General features: G+C 44.2%; 2 protein-coding genes and 1 pseudogene across 4 annotated transcripts in view; 1 reads left to right on the top strand and 2 right to left on the bottom strand.

Moving 5' to 3' along the window:
• LOC123048263 (uncharacterized) overlaps positions 1–2389 on the bottom strand; it is a 4284-nt gene extending 1895 nt beyond the window's left edge. Inside the window, exons 1-2 of the mRNA XM_044471402.1 lie at positions 1638–2389; positions 1474–1543 (exon numbers count right to left, since the gene is read on the bottom strand). Of these exons, the coding sequence (XP_044327337.1) occupies positions 1528–1543; positions 1638–2389 (768 nt within the window). The 3' untranslated portion in view covers positions 1474–1527. The remainder of the gene's footprint in view (positions 1–1473; positions 1544–1637) is intronic.
• On the top strand, positions 2364–8043 carry LOC123048238 (SET and MYND domain-containing protein 4). 3 transcript variants are annotated; one of them, XM_044471382.1, is made up of 15 exons: positions 2364–2804; positions 2915–3049; positions 3270–3356; positions 3818–3889; positions 4017–4227; positions 4309–4427; positions 4733–5119; positions 5406–5540; positions 5636–5773; positions 6181–6336; positions 6434–6667; positions 6743–6906; positions 7008–7122; positions 7218–7298; positions 7552–8043. In XM_044471382.1, exons 1-15 carry the CDS (start codon positions 2364–2366, stop codon positions 7774–7776), a joined length of 2700 nt encoding a protein of 899 aa, XP_044327317.1. In that variant the 3' UTR covers positions 7777–8043. The 3 variants fall into 3 exon arrangements, with proteins under 3 accessions (XP_044327317.1, XP_044327321.1, XP_044327328.1); XM_044471386.1 differs by lacking the exons at positions 2364–2804; positions 2915–3049 and having other exon boundaries at positions 4723–5119; XM_044471393.1 differs by lacking the exons at positions 2364–2804; positions 2915–3049; positions 3270–3356; positions 3818–3889 and having other exon boundaries at positions 4312–4427; positions 4723–5119.
• A 135-nt stretch (positions 8044–8178) lies between these two features.
• On the bottom strand, positions 8179–16556 carry LOC123048228 (valine--tRNA ligase, mitochondrial 1-like; annotated as a pseudogene).
• Between the last annotated feature and the right edge of the window lie 500 nt (positions 16557–17056).

Genomic DNA, 17056 nt, shown 5'->3' with positions numbered 1-17056 from the left:
GGACGGCGGACGGCAAGCTCTCCTCCCCACCCCGCGAGGGGTCTTTGGCCAAGGCGCGACGGCGCCCTTGGGCGCTCGGCGTGGCAGCAGAGTTGGCACGCTGGGGCAGTGGTTGGGCCACCACGGCTGCGGGGGTAGTGTGGGGGTCGGCCATGGCGGCTGGTGGAGGCAGATTTGGGGTTCCCAGCCCAGATCGGTTCTCCAAGGTGGTGCGGGCTCAGGCGCCGGCCGGCGGTCCGGAGCAGCGGCAGGCGCGCGCCTAGGTGTTCTTCCTTCACCGGCGTGGTTGGGGGCGGCCGGAGGTGTTGGCGTGGTGCCGGTGGCATCCGGGGTCGGCTCTGCCCGACGGTCGGTGTGTGTGGCGGTGGGAATCTGGCAGACTGTGGCCTGTTGTGGATCCCGGATGCCAGAGCGACGACTCTGGGTGGTGGCCCGACAGGTGTTCGCTTTGTGCAACGAGGACGGCCGGTCGTGGTCATCGTTTGTGGCGGGGAGGCCGGCGGCGTCCGGTGTCACCTATCTCCACTGTTGATGAGCGTATTTCTCCTTCCTACGACAATGGACTCTCCGCATGGTCATCGGCTGGGGTGAAATCTCCGCACGGTTTGCAGTTGCTGGCAGCGGCGCCGCCTGCGGGTGCCGTGTCCTTGTTGGGGGCGCTGCCATGGCCCTGACCATGTCCCTCCTCAAACGCTGGGGGAAACCCTTGTCCCGGCTTCCCAAAACAAGTGGCGGCGGCGTCACGGCGTCGTTACCTTCATGAAGGCGCTGCCTTGGCTGTTCGTGGAGTCCTCAGAGCTGGAGTTTGGGGCGTCTTGTTTTGGTGTGGGTTGCCTCTTGGGACATGGGCGCTACGTATGCCATCGCCGGCGCATCCTACACGTCTTCTTCTTTAGGTCCGGCTAGATCCTGCCACCCACTTGCCGACTCCTCTAGGCGCTATGTGGTGGGAGGTACATTGATCCAGTCAGCTCTGTAGTCGTCATTGTGATTTGGTTGTGGCTTGCAACGGTAGTGACGCGGCCTGTTTGCTATGTGCCCCGTCTTCTTCGCCTTTGTGGCTGGAGTTTGGGCAAGGCGGGTTCTCTCTTTCTCATGTGTAGTAGGTGTGGTTCTAATCCCTGGGATTAGCATGGTGTGTTGCCTTTTGGCATTGCATTCGAACCGTGGATGGGTCTCTTCACCCTTTCTTCTATCAATATATGATACGCATGCTTGTGCGTATTCGAGAAAAAAAAACGATTGCGTTTCTGTTTGCACAAGTCTACAGGATCAGAACAATGGAACGTAATTGCATGATGTGACATGAATTAATCCAACTTGTTGCTCAGTGCAATACATAAAAACAGAGTCGGAGTAAAACATGAACAATTAATGATTCTATTTAAGCTTGGACTGCATCCTTATAATCTATCTTTTTGTGTCAATTCAAAATTTAAAACCGAACAGGTATTGCACTATGAAATATCGTACCTCCAGTAATCATCCATTGCAGATCCTGCAGATAAAATCACAGAAACCCTTGCATCATCGTCGCACATACCTGCATCCAAGGAATACACAGACAACAATGATGATGGAATCACAACAAAAATTAATGAAATCGCAACAACTGCCTTCTTCTACAATGACACTACCTCGACGAGTACCCCCGGTCTGGCTGCCTCTCCTTCCTTGCTGTAGTGGCAAGCAAGGCTCGCTCACGCTCCTTCTCCTTGGCCTCCCTCTTCCTCCTCTCCTCTCTAAGCTCCTCGATACTCTTCTTCCCTCCACTCCTCTTCTCTCCGTTGCCCTCGGCGTAATCTCTCCTCTCCTTAGAGGAGGAAGCCAAAGGCTTCGACATGTACCAGGGCGCCGCCACGCCCTTCCCGGCAAGGCCATAACCCAGCTTGTACTTTTCGTCGTCAGGCCCCGCCGTCCTAACCTCCTCCTTACGCTTCTTAGGGTTTGGCTTAGTGTCTGCCGCAGGCTCCCTCTCCCGAGCTGCGCCTCTCCCGCCGCTAGCGGAGGCAAGCGCGGCGAAGTCAGCGGCCCCACCGCCGCCGGAGAAGAGGTTGATGTGGTCTCCGTCGGAGACGACGGGGGATGGAACCGCGGGCCGGGCAGCAGGGGGTGGAGGCCGCAGCGGGGCGACCTGATCCGCGGAGCGGGCGGAGGAGGGGGGTGGAGATGGGGCACGGGGAGGGGAGGGCGAGTCGGACTGGAGGCCCCGGTTGCGGCGGAGCGCGACGAGGCGGGCGTGCGACTCGCGGCGGCGGGTGGCCTCGCGCTGGAGCTGGTCCTGGCGGGCGGCCTCGGCCTCGTCGACGCGGACCTTCTCCTGGTTGTCGAACCTGTAGACGTTCCACCGCTTCTGCGGCAGGATGTTCAGCCCGCCGTGCCCGCCCATCTCCGCCTACCGGAGCAGGTTCCTCGCCGACGACCGAGGCGGTTGGGTGGGGTGCTCCGGCGAGTGGGAGATTGGGGATTTTGCAGCCTCGTTCCCCACGGGTTGCGGTTTTGCTTTGCGCCCGTGCCGGAGGCGAGGCTGGGCCACGGGCCTACGTCTATTCCTCACTCTGTTGGGCCTAATTTGCTACCAGATTCGAAATTCTAGGCCCAACAGCCCAACTGACCGTCATGGGGTTCAAGGCTGTGACGTCACCCGCTCACTTCCGGCCCCCGCTTTTGTTTCCATGGAGCGGCTGAAATCGGCGGTGCCGGCCGATATCCGGCGAGCCGTCGGCGAGGGCACGACCCGCGACCTCCCTACCACAACCTCTCTCCTTCTCGCCTTCCTCGACGACCTCCCTCTATTCCACCAGGTAACCACCGAGCCCGCCGCTTCACTATTATAACGTGCCCCTGGCCAGGGCACTAGCCACCAGCGTCGCTAGGTCGCTGGTCTCAGTGGCTGTTTCGTGCCGTCTCTCAGGTCATCGGCGAGCTGACCGACCCGGAGCTCGCGCTGTGCCGCAAGGACAAGGGGAGGGCGGCGGAGCTGAAGGGCCGGGGCAATGCCTGCTTCACCGGGAGGGAGTTCGACCAAGCGCTTGGGTTCTATTCACAGGTAATTTGTAACCACAAACTTGTCGATGCGGCTCATTGCACCTGTGCTGTGAAAAAAAAAGAGTTTTGTTTCAAACCATGTGCAGAAGTAACTCGGTCGCTCACTTGTTTGGTTGTTAAAATAGTGTCAACTTGATTTATTAGAATTGACCCCAGTTCCTCTTAGTCACATTTTATTGAATTCGTGGTAATAGGCTTTTCTTTCGTTTGTATTTCTGCAGGCGCTGCGTTACGCCCCGATTAGTTCTGATGGCACTGATGATATCTTGGTACCTGCATTATATGTCAACCGTGCCTCCACTATGCATGTGAGTTTTTGATACATCTGTTTGCAGAATCTGGACATGTTTGGTGTATTTTTCTTATTATAGGACTTTTTTCCCTTCAAAAAATAGTGAGCATCAGGTACTAAACTTGTCCTGTTTAGTTACATTGCGAAAAAATGAACGTAATGTTAAAAATCTAATGTCAGATTTTTTTTTAACCATGGCAAATTGAACGTTTTTTATGGCAAATTTAGTTGTCGTAAGGATGGCAATTTGCTTTAGCAAGCATGGCAAATCCGGGCAAAAACTGAACATGTCACGGATTTGCCATGCTTGCTAAAGGAAGTCCCATCCTCGCGACTACTAAATTTGCCATAAAAACGTTTGATTTTCCATGCTAAAAAATCTGACGTTTGATTGTAGCGAAATCCAATATGATTTGCTTTGTCCTGTTTCCTGAGGTGTCCTTGCATATATTCTAATGGATTTTCTGAATTTTGCAGAAATTGGGCCTCCTGGAAGAGTGTCTGCGGGATTGCGACAGGGCCATCTCTGTTTCACCTAATTATGCGAAGGTAGTAGGAGTGTGATAGTTGTAACAATGCAACTTACGCGTAATGTTTGTTTCTCTGTTTTTGAGAATTCAAGCTCCAGCATGGAAGCCAAATCACTGTTTTAGTTTGACATGTTTCTGTGTTTCAGGCATGGTACAGGAGGGGAATGGTAAATGCATCGTTGAAGAATTATTCATCTGCCGTGCATGATCTAGAGGTTGCATTGAGCATGGAAGTGACTTCTTCTGGGAAGAGCAACATAGAACAAGAGTTGAAATTGATATTGTTAAAGCCTCAATGTGTGAACGAAGTTGGAAGATCAAGCAGTGATTGCAAGGATGCAGGATTGGCACATACAGGTTGGAACTTTGGGCACACATACAACTTTTTTGGATTTGTACCTAATACTAAGTGACAGATAATATTTGGCTAACTCGCAGCAGAACCACATAAGGTTGTCCTTGAGTGTATTGCAACGCCCAACAAAGGTAGAGGAATGACATCTCCAAATGATATTCCTCTGACCTCCTTGATTCATGTTGAGGATCCTCTTGCTGCGGTATGATTTAGATTTATCTCTTCAATTGTATACACCAATGCTGTGTCCCAACCTTCCTGTTGTCCTATTTATTTTCGAAGGCCATATCAAGTTGCCAAAATCTTTTGTGTAGTTCACGTATGAATTGATTAAGTTATGTGTTTATTTGAGGTGCATACAATACAAGATTGTTTTATGAAGCCAGGCATTTAACTAAACTCTATGTGCTTTGTGTGCAATTATTTGTTGTGTTTGTTTTTCAGAAAATTGTCAATAATCTTAAGCTGAAGTTTTGTATGTCTCTTACTTGCAACAGTTGTATGCAGATTATCCTGAAATCTTGCCGGGAGACTCACTGCCATTATTGCTTTAGTGAAGCACCTGCAGATGTTGTGTTCTGCCCCTTGTGTACAATACCAGTTTATTGTTCAAGAAAGTGCCAAGAGCAAGCTGTAGGCGGAATCTCTTGGAATCAAGATACTTATCTTGAATCTAACAGTAATGCAGTTGATCTTGGAATACTGAGCCTAACTTCTACAAGGTGCATGGCTCCAAACTCCAAACAGATTGCTGAACATAGGCACGAATGTGGAGGTGCCCATTGGGCAGCTGTTTTGCCAGCTGATATAGTTTTAGCTGGGCGACTAATGGCACAATACATAGACAGCAGAATGCTGACTGGAAAGAGCTCTGCCATCTCCGGTCCAAATTTGGTAAAAAAAACTTATACTCCCTCCGTCCCAAAATTCTTGCCTTAGATTTGTCTAAATACGGATGTATCAAGTCACGTTTTAGTATTAGATACATCCGTATCTAGTCAAATCTAGACAAGAATTTTGGGACGGGGGAGTATTTTCATACGAGCTTACCATTTTCTGGTGCTGTTAGCATTAGATATTATAACATAAGTATCTCTCTAAAACAAGATATATAGGCATATAGCACAAGTATTCTAAGTCTGTCAGGCCGGGAACTAATGGGCTAAAATGGCCATTGCAGGATCTCATTCAGCACTATGACATAGATTCTCCTACTAGCAAGTTGGAATCACATATATGTGCGATTGTCTTGTTATTATGCCTCCAAAAGCATTATATATCAGATCTTTCGTGGAAAGAGGAAACTTTATCCCAGGTATATGTGACTTTTTTTTGAGTTTCCCCTTGCGTACATGGGTATTGCTTTGATATGTCAGCAGGGGTTAATAAGCATTCTTTGATCTTGTACAGCTGGTTCTTTTGATATGTCAAGTTAAAGTCAATTCAATTGCTATTGTTTGTATGAAATCCATGGATGGAGGCCAGGGACTGACAGAGAGTAAAGGTTATTCTGCAGCTGATGATGCAGTTATGTGTAGTGTGGAGCAGGTTTGTCTTGTACTCCCTTTTCTTTTCTGGGATCAATACGCCATCCTATAAAAATTGAGGAATATATATTACCTACTATTCAGATGCGTCTTATTATTGATTTATCCTCTGACCTTTAGATATTAGTACACTTAAGCACGCGGTGTTATCTTGAAAGTAAAAAAACTTGATAAGATCCAGGAAAAAGACGATAAGATGTTTAAGTTCATAAACTTGAGAAAATGTGTGGAATGTTGAAGTTATAGCTTGGTATGTCAAGTAGGTACCTCTAAATCGCACTACATTACACCGTTGGGTTGGTATAGAATGCATGGTGTTGTCTACTTTGCTTTGTGTGGCTTCTGCTTCTGATGCTCATTTAGTCTCTTCACCATCTGTAACCTGTGTTTGTTTTTGCTTACTGCTAGGTCAAGGTTGCTCAAGCTATCTACATGTCTGGTAGCCTCTTTAATCACTCGTGCCGGCCAAATGTACATGCATATTTTCATTCACGCACTCTCTTCCTAAGATCTACCACATATATAAATTCAGGGAGCCCAGTCGAGCTATCATATGGTCCACAGGTCTCTCCCATCCTTCCTCTCTTGTATATGCATGTGTGACATACTTAAAAGTAACTATGAATTTATGCCTTGCACTGTTTGTGCTTCTCATTTCTAGGTTGGTGAGATGAATCTTGTGAAAAGACAAAAGTCACTTCAGGAGAATTACAAATTTACTTGCCAGTGTTCAAGTTGTTCAGAGCTACATCTATCGGACCTTGTCATTGATTCATTTTGTTGTCCACAAAGTAGCTGTCTTGGTGCCGTATCAGAATCAACTTGCTACAAATCCGAAAAGAATTGTGTGCATGTTTCCGTAGATGAATCTGATATCTGCAAACTATCATTGCCTGTAAGATGATTTTTCCCTCCCGAAATTTTCTAATAGTTAGTTTGGTGGCATCAGTCTGAAATTCTTTTTGTTCAGCATGTTTCCAAGGTTGATGAAGATATAGAGAAGGTTGGGAAATTGTTTTTCAGAAATAATGTTGATTTGAAGATAGATCCTGGATATTGCATGAGCTGTAGATCACAAATTAACTTGTCTTCTGCTGTCTCTACATCAGAGAAGGCAGCATCAATGATCAATAGGTATGTTATGTATTAATGAATGTGGCATATCTAAATTTGGTTGCATCTTCCATCAGTGAATTTTTAATCATAGCAAAGTCGGATGACAATTCAATTCACAGGTTTAAGGAACTTGCAGTTATAGATGAAATCTCCGAAATTCCCATCACAGATGCATTACGATCCCTACAACAGATAAAGAAGTTGAGGCACCCATATAGCAAGGCTCTTGCCCAGGTTAGGGTGCTCATGTTACATGCCTTGATAGAAATTTGGCTCCAAATTCTCCTGGCACACTGTTGAAACATATGTTTCGAAATTGATACATGCAGGCAGAAGATGTGATTGCAGAAGCCTTTGCAAAGATAGGAGATCAAGAACAAGCAAGAAAGCACTGTGAAGCATCAATTAAGGTAGTCACCTCAATCATCGCTCAAATCTCTAACTCGTCTACTGAGAAATACAAGGGGAGAAATGTACTTTGATCTTGAGCCCTTGTATTCTCGGGATCCATTGTGCTCACTTTTCCGACAAGCAGTAGTCAAATTATCAGCTAGGCTCCAGATGATGATATGACCACACTTTTGGACTAATCGATTACAGCTTCACATGACCCACTCTTGATTATTTTTTACTGTTTCTGAAGTGCATCTTATGATAATGCAGATCCTTGAGAAGCTGTACCACCCCAAACACATTGCCATTGCGCATGAGTTGATCAAGCTTGTTTCCATCGAGCTGTCTCTGGGGGACAGGGCAAGCGCAGCAGCTACATTCACCCAGGCAGAGGCGATATTTTCACTTTATTATGGACCTGATGTTCAGAGGATTTTACCTTATGTTGATGCCCTGAAAAGAACTGTTAGTGGAGGGTTCATTGGAGCTCCTTGATGATCACAGGGAGCGGACGATCCTCGCAGAAACGTGCACCTCTTCGCTGAGAATGGATGAACTGACGTGTATCAATCAGTGTACAATATTACTTGGTGCAGTTTGGTTATTTGGCTGAAGATACAAAGCTAGGACAGGCAGATGAGTTGACCCATTGTGTTACAATCTTGTCCCTGCAATGTACGATTCTGAGCTTTCTGGAGCTTAGGAATTCATGATATTTCCTAATGATTCCACATAATTTAGAGTTTATGAATTTTACGGTCATGTATTAGTCTGCAAAGCACTTAACAGATACTCCCTCTGTAAACTAATATAAGAGTGTTTGAATAACTAAAGTAGTGATCTAAACGCTTTTATATTAGTTTACGGAGGGAGTACATATTTTATGTGTCTGTTGCGTGCAGAGAAAACAGTTTTATTTTTGCAAAGCACAAATTCTCTCACAAGAGTCCACCACACTCCACAGCAATTGGGAAAATGCCAACAATGTGAATGGACACAAATCAAACTGAAATTTTGAAAATGCATAAGATGAGGCCCTAAAAGCACCCCCATGTCACACACACAAAATGCGTGGACGAGGCTTTTTACAAACAGTGGCAACTGTGGGAGTGACTGTACAGGGTGCCGAGGATCGTCCATCTAGATGCATGCTAATCATATCTGCAGGCCTTCAAAAGATTGAGTCACAAAACATTTGTCAGTTTTTTGCATCCAGTTTACTCAGCTTCGCTGATGATCTCCAGCTCCTCCAACAGAGTAGCAAGTTTTTTCATGTCATCATCCTGCTTGCTCTGCGGGGCCTTCTCACGGTAGCCTGAAGCACTCATTTTCTGTGACAGGGTGTCATATTGCCTGCATTGGTGATGGAAAGTGGAGCATGTTACTACTTAAAGATAATAAAGAAATCGAATAGAAGTTGGAAAAGAAAAGACCAATATGAACAGAATTAGTGGATTAGCTAATTTAACAGTAGCATAACTGCACTTACTTTTGAACTTCCTCTCTCTTCTTCCTAAGCTTCTCATGTTCAGCTTCCGTGTCGAGAGCCCCTCGGAACTGGAGATACACGGCTAGATCTTTGTTTACAATATTTGTGGCACAATCGGGTGGAGTTGGATCATCCTCTGTCAGGATCTGGAAAATTGCTTGGTCAGAACTTTGCTTTTTTTAGTTAGGTGCATGTATCAATTTCGAATTGCAGGCCAAAGACATGATTGCCTAAGACCTTCACGGAAGTAGAATTTTATGTACTGACAAAGTAAGGTGAGTTGAAACAGGAAATGTGCATACAGCCAGGGGCGGGTGTAGGGGGGTGACGTGGCCCTATAAAACAAAAAAATAGTTTATATAGTATATTTAACCTTAATTTTTGGACTATTTGCTGAATTTACTATGATGTTCAGGCACAATTATACTACTTTTGCCTATGTATTGATGTTTGGCACCCCCAGTAATTTGATCCTAGGTCCGCCACTGCATACGGCAAGAGCAAGGCATATATCATCGGAGTATATGGTTACTTGTGGCACATACATCTTCAGCTTCCTTCCAAAAGGATTTTTTAAAGCCTTAAAGAGGCAACAAAAGTGCAAGAAAAGACAGAAATAAGCATAGATATTGCATGATCTGTCAAACCTTAAGAGATGATACAGAAGCAAGCGTTGCAATTTGAGCCTGGTAGCACCGAACAGTGGCTGCAATCTCTAGGTTTCGGCAGAGCACAAAAGATGGGCGCCTGTTGAGGTGAAAATATAAATATGTTATCAGCTAGAAAAGAGCAAACTTATTATGAACCTAGACTACAATAAAATGGCAATCTTAGTATATTTGAGCATAGCATCTGCCATACTGTGTGAAACTCAAAATAATCTATTTGGTGAACAGAAACACACCTTAACTGTATATCTGTTGGTGGCCGGAGAGATCTCAGCTTACTCACAGCATCTAACACAATCTCCATTTCATTCTCAACTTTATCGTTTGCCCATTCCTGTCGTCCCAGGAAACTTATCAGGCACAAGTAGTGATAACAAAATTGTATTGTGAGGTATATAATTGCTTAAACATAGGATTTCTCAAATTGAGATAATACGCTAACTTTTTCTTTGCATTTTTTTCATATATTCATTATAGAGTAGCTTCTTGTTAATCCTGCGCAGTAGGCTCTACAGTACCGTTCTTGAAAAACAGTAACTAGAAGATCAAATCCTCTGGTTCATTCCTAAGTTGTCCTGAAAAGAAATGTTTACCTGTACAGCTGAGGGGTATTCTGATATCATAATGGAATCTTTCCTACAAGCCTCCTTAGGCTGAGGAAGGCGCTGCCAAAGCTCTTCTGTTATGTAAGGCATGAATGGATGGAGCAGATGCAAACCAGTGTCCAGGCATGCCCATAGTGTATCTCTAGAAGCACCTCTTGCAGATTCGAACTCTTCAGATCCATTGAAGTAAGGTTTAATTGCTTCTATAAAGACATCACAAAGCTGGTATTGCCACCAAAAGTATATAGAGGATGTCGCGTCAGAGAATTTATATGCTTCTAACGATGACACGGTCTTGCCAACAGCCTTACTAAGTACTGAGAGTATCCAATTGCAGATGGGCAGCATAGTATGCACCGCGAGAGTTGCTGGTGGAGTGTACTGATCTCCAAGCTTAATCATCGCAAAACGGATGGCGTTCCACAGCTTATTGCACCATTGTCTGTACCCATGCACTCGCTTGATATCCAGGTTTATCTTGTCGGACTGGTAAAAAATGAGAAATTTTAGTACTCCCTCCGTTCACTTTTGTAAGACCTTTTAGACATTTAAGACAGCACCTAAAACAGTTCAATTTCAGCTGTCCTAAACGACTTACAAAAGTGAACAAAGGGGGTACTAGAGGTTTGCAATAATAATAATCAGAGAAATGGGAAAAACTGGCGATAAGCATAACCTGAGAAGTGTAGGAGATCAGAGCAAAACGAAGGGCATCAGTACCACACTCAGGAATACCATCAGGGAAATCCTTCTTTTGACCTTCTTTTGCCTTTTCCAACTCGCCTTGGTCCAGATTGCCCTGTTCCAACTTTTTCTGAAGACCTTCCAGTGTTATACCATTTATTACATCAATGGGATCAATGACATTTCCTAGTGACTTGGACATTTTGCGGCCATGTGCATCACGAATGATTGGATGCAAGTAAATCTGAGAAACAGATAAGATAGTCATGACGCAAGGTTTAACAACTAATTGTGGATTTTCAATTACCTACAGAACTGATTCTAAAAAAATGCTCCCTAAAGAATTGGTGTGCTTCACTTCCAGTGGAAGTTGCCATCATTAGGGTAGTAACCTGGGTCATCATAGTTTATTTCAATGCTATGTGACATACTGAAATGCACTGCTTGTAAGTAGATAATGTGACATATAGGTGCAGCAAAATATATAAAAAGTTTTTGACAGAAAAAATATAGAAGAACATGTCAATCTAGACATTATTAAGGTGGAAATAAGTGAAAGAAAAGATAAATAAATGGCACAAGATTGGGTCATGGGCAGAACCCCCAAGAGTGATAATAAATTGTTTTTGTTGTAGCAGTTACAGATCACCAAGTTAAACGTAAGCAGGCTTCTGCCCAGAGAGTGGTTCTACAGTACAGGAGCAAAGCACATAATAGCTACTGACAAGACAACCATTTGGCAAAACTGTGATTGCATAAATTGGATCCAGAACTATCTAATAAAACTCAACCTACATATTACCTTTCGAAATGGCACATCACCGTGGAGTAGCATTCCCATCATCACCATCCTTGCTACCCAAAAGAAGAGGATGTCCAATCCAGTTTCAAGAACAGAAGTCGGGTAGAAAGTACTAAGATCAGCTGTATTGTCCGGCCAACCAAGTACAGTTAGGGGGAAAAGACCAGCTGAAAACCATGTGTCCAACACATCAGGATCTTGATCCAACTGATATTTCTTCTCTGGGTACCTCTGTTCTGCTTCCAGTACTGCATCACTTTTATTTCTTGCGATTATCCAGTGGTCAATGTATGAACCCATGCCTTTCTCTTTGTCATCTTCTAATGTCACATATCAGGCAGGTACACGGTGTCCCCACCAAAGTTGTCTTGAAATACACCAATCGCGTATGTTTTCAAGCCACCTGCAGCAAACAGAACAGCAGTAGTGGATGGATTATTCGTTTTGTGTTAGCGTAAACTGATCCATAAAGGAAAGATGCATGCCTAAAGTAAAGCAAATAGGATGTACCTGTACCAGTCTTGCTCATATTGTGGTGGAATGATCTCTATCTCTTTGGATTTCACAGCATCAAGAGCTGCCTTTGCCATGGTATTACAATTAACAAACCATTGGGGCTTGATCATTGGCTCGACGATATCATTAGTTCTTGAACAACGACCTAATTCCATCTCATTATTTTCCATGCCTCTGTATAGACCCTTCATTTATTGACAAGTGCAAATTGATTATAATTTGGAAATTACTAAAACAATACATTACGGAAAAAGATAAGCGACAACGAAGGATAAATAACCAGGCAACAAGATCAAACTTTGAATCAAACAAGCAACTTAATCAGCCATCTTCACACAGGTATCCAGACTCCAGTATAGCGTGAAGGAAAAAGAGTTCTCATATATTACGACAATCCCAGATCGAAAAGGGAGACCAAGCTTGAACAGAGCCAGCTATGCGTATATGTATATACCACACATAGCACACAAATCAAAATACGGAATACCATATTTCTAACGTAAAAATGTCAACGTGATGCTTCCATGCCTGCCAAATGGCTCACGATTGAAATATAATTAGTAAACCGAGAAACATAAAAAAAAATGTTGTTGCTCATACAAATACAACTAAATTTACACTCCATAAATTAGCAAAATTCAAAGAAATCGAATCACATCCAAGATGACTCTAGATGCTTTTAGAAGTCAACATAGAACTATGATACCTTTTTCGACTTAGAAGTTTTTATTCCATTATGACAATACATTGATGAACCTTTTCCAAAAACATTGAGGATAAGCAATAAAGTAGATACAACTACATGAACGAAGCAGAATCAGTTCTAAAGGAAAAATGGTAAATACTGAGACTATAATAATACCTTTTCCTTTAGTGCATCAATAACAGCAGCTCGAGCGGTGAAACGTGGCATTCCTTCAAATTGTGGACCTCCATTTTCATTTATGTTCCCGTCATCAGTGAAAATATTGATGAAGTCCAGGTTATGCTGTTTCCCAACCTCGAAGTCCTTGCTATCATGAGCTGGCGTGATCTGCATATAGAAAGATAGAGATAAGAATGGGCACTGATTTCTGAATGTAAAGGTATCCAAAGTTCCAAACCAGCTCTTCAGATGGGCACACCTACCTTGACAGCGCCAGTACCAAAAGTGGCTTTCACCAAGTCATCGGCGCAAATTATTTCAAGTTTTCGGCCATTAAACGGATGCACGGCATATTTTCCATGCAGATGCTTATATCTTTCATCCTGAGAATGAACAGCTATAGCGGTATCACCGAGCATAGTTTCTATTCTAGTTGTTGCAACGATAATTTCACCCAATCCTTCTTCTAGAGGGTAGGCAAAAGATGTCAAAACACCAAACTGAACTGGGTTGCTATAACCAGGGACCTCTAAGAAAGTCTCTGCCTTGAGATCAACACGGTCAACCTGAAAACCAGCGATCAAAATATAAGATACAACCCTGCATTCCTGCTCACACATGCAAAGAACCAAAGTGGCCAGCACACTGCAAAAGTGCATGCCTCACATACCTCGATATCAGAAATTGCTGTACGGAGCGTGCAATCCCAGTTCACGAGACGAATATCCCTGCAAATGGATGAATCATCCAAGAGGTAATAAAGTAATTTAGAGGATGCCGAACAACATAAGATGAGCAAACACATAAGCTCAGCAGAACAAGATGCAAAAAAGGGTGCACATTCTGTATGGAAAACTAACCTATATATCAAACCTTCCTTGTATAGCCTAACAAATGTTTCTGTTACAGCTCCTGATCTCTGCTCATCCATTGTAAAACACTGAAAAACTATGCATTATTTAGACAGAAATGTTGCTTTCCCTAGCTATAGCAATGGAGGAATCGGACAAGGACTTTACTTCGCGCGACCAGTCAAGCGAGGCTCCAAGCGTACGCAGTTGTCTCTGTATGGTGCCACCATACTGATCTTTCCAGTTGTGGAGCTGCAAAAAATGATGATTGATACATCGAATGAGTAAATGTGAAAATCAACCAGCATAACAAAGTATGGGCTGGCACTGAACCAAAAAATTGTCTCAATTAATTAAATTAACAGAGCAATTCATTTCATGGCACTGTAAAATTTTGGTTCATTCATTGGCATATGAGCTACCTTGTGCAGAATTTTGTACTGGTATCTAGGGACCTTTCTCTTGAATTGAGCAAAATAGATAACAGATGAATAAATGCAAGAAAAAACATTTATGAATATGATTATTTACTCCTTTAAAAAACATGAGTTCATTACAGGTGAGATGATATACAGTGGGTCAAAAATCAGAGTGCTTGCCTCAGATAGAAATTTATCACGCCCTAGATCATGCCTTGACAGCTTCCTCTCACGCATGATCTTCTTTTCCACAACGACCTGATATGGAGGTTAACAATTTTGTTAGATGAAACACTTGCTACAGTAAGAAATAGTAACAATGGATCAGTCAGATAAGACTCAATGATCAATATAACTTTTGAGTAGACGTCAATTTGAACTCAGGCTAATAATACTAGGCCATGAACAACTACGAAAAATATAACTTGTGCAGAAGATAGATATACTGGGGCCTTGGACCCAGTATATATGTTCTATGCACTGGAATGTAACACTTATCAGACAACATGAAGCATAGCAGACCTGTGTAGCTATGCCAGCATGATCCATTCCAGGAATCCACAAAGCATTGTAGCCTGACATCCTCCGCCAGCGGATCATAGCATCCTGCATTGTTGTCAATGCAAAGAAACAAAAGAACATCAACACCACCAATACTGATAGGGGCGAACAGAAGGGCTCCAGTACAGATAAACTCACTACCTCAATTGCCACTGTAATTGCATGGCCTATGTGAAGGGCTCCTGTCACATTTGGGGGTGGCAGGACCTGCAAATAAGTATTTAGTTCTTGTCATTCACAGTAATATATCTTCATTTTTACATATTATGTTTTATGCAAGATTTACAGTGTGAAATCATCTGGTGAGCAATTCACATAGCCATCGCAAACAGATGCTTATTCTGAATATAATCATGTACCATTTGAGTTATGGAGGAACTTACTATTACAAAAGGTGGCTTTGAGCTTGCGGCATCTGCTACAAAATACTGTGATGACTCCCACCAAGGATACCATCTGCATGACAGTAAGAAAAGGAAAATACATAGTTCAGTGAGGAATTTCTGACCATGGACTCCAAAAAATTTGATGGCATGATTCAACTAAAGCGAGAAAGGAAGCATACGATTTCTCGACAGCGGACGGGCTATATTGTTTGGCCATTTGAGAAGCAAGCAGTTTCTTCTGTCCAGTGGGAGTATCCGGATCAACGAGATCCTCGGGATTCTCATCCGTGACACCTTTCTTCTTTTGCTTCTTCTCACTCTTCTTGGCTCCATCGGATGCTGCTTGGACCTACAGACAATCACATCAGTCAAACAGAACCTCTCCTCCAAACCAAGAAATGGGTTAGTGCCGCCGGTCGCCACCTGTAGTCTGGCCTCCTCCTTCTGCTTTGCCTTGAGCTTCTTCCCCTCCTTCGATTTCGCCTGTCACAGAACAGAACACAGATGAGCTGTGGGTAAAACTACTCACACACGAAACAAGTCGACTAGTGTGTTCTCCTACTCCATCGTGAACAGCACAGAACCATATTAGAACAAGCACCTTCTGCTCTTTCTTCAGCTTCCTTTCCAAATCCTTCTCATCAAGCGGCTGCATGCGCAGTAAGCGAATCAATTCAGAGTTCAGACCAACAAGCCAAATAGTCAGCTATTGCCCACAGGCCAGGTCAAAATACGAGCCACATTCCTAGAAATCACCGCCACCTAACCTCACTGATCATACATGATGACACCTCACAACCCCCAAATCCGCACTAGAACACCCCAAACCCAAAATTCCGCGGGGAAAAAAAGCGACCCCAAGACACAAGCTAGGATTGCGCGACCAGCAACCAGCGCGATATGAAAAGGTCGAGGGAGGCGGAGGGGGCGAAGCTGCTCACCTCCTCCATGGCGCGGATCGGGCCCTCGGGCGCGAGCTCCCTGCCGCCGCAGTAGCCACCACGGCACCCGGCGCGGGCTGCTGCTACTAAGAACCACTGCGATTTTTTTCGATTTGGGCGGATTCGAAGTAGAGGCGGAGTGCTTTGGAGCTTTGAACCTCGTCTAGAGTTCGTGGGATCCAAGTTTTGGCGCGCGGAGGTTTGCGGCTTAAACTTGGCGAAAGATGCGGAGGTAGGGAGAGATTTCGATTATGCCACAAAACCGACCGCTGTTTTCAACAAAAGCACTGGCTTGGAAGCCAAGTTCTTGGGGGTAGAAACTTGATAGTCAAGTTTCATGTGCATTGACGCCTCCTGCAAAGCAGTATAAATGGTAAAAGGCGAAGAAAACAAGGTGGAAATTGAAATGACTTACTGGCGAATGAAATCTCTGTTTGGTGGACTATGATGATGTCGATCCTCTAGCTAGCTTTTGACTACTTAATTGTTGGTTTAACCAAACAAGTTTCTGCGACAGATTACGAAATGTGGTGTATACAAATTCTTATGGTGAAAGGGGCCAGATCATGTCGTAATCGGGGTACATATTTTTTTTCTTTATAAAAAAACAATCAGCCCTAGCCGCCAGCAACCATTATAGAGAGAGGAGAGAGAAAGCAACCTCAACGCCGGAGTTATTGGGGTTCCCTCATCTCCGCCGACTGCCCAAGTGACAACGGGAGGGAGGGAAATCGCGAGACCTTATTCCGCGTGTGTCCAACAGTATGGGGTTTCTTGATTAGGTTTTGATTGTTCATTGCTACGGCTCCGACGGTGGCAATGGTGGCAGCAAATGTGTTTTCGTTAGATCTCATTTTGATACAATTATTCTCGCCGCTATTAGTGCTGGATCTAGGAGGCAGAGTCTGCTCTGTCTCGGGTCCTTAAATCTGGCCGGGTGCTTTTGTGTGTCATGCGCTCACGTCAAGACGATCCTCTTTTTCTTGCT

This window comes from Triticum aestivum, chromosome 1A, assembly GCF_018294505.1.
Source record: "Triticum aestivum cultivar Chinese Spring chromosome 1A, IWGSC CS RefSeq v2.1, whole genome shotgun sequence".
Lineage (NCBI taxonomy): Eukaryota > Viridiplantae > Streptophyta > Magnoliopsida > Poales > Poaceae > Triticum > Triticum aestivum.
This window is presented reverse-complemented; position numbering and strand designations above follow the sequence as displayed.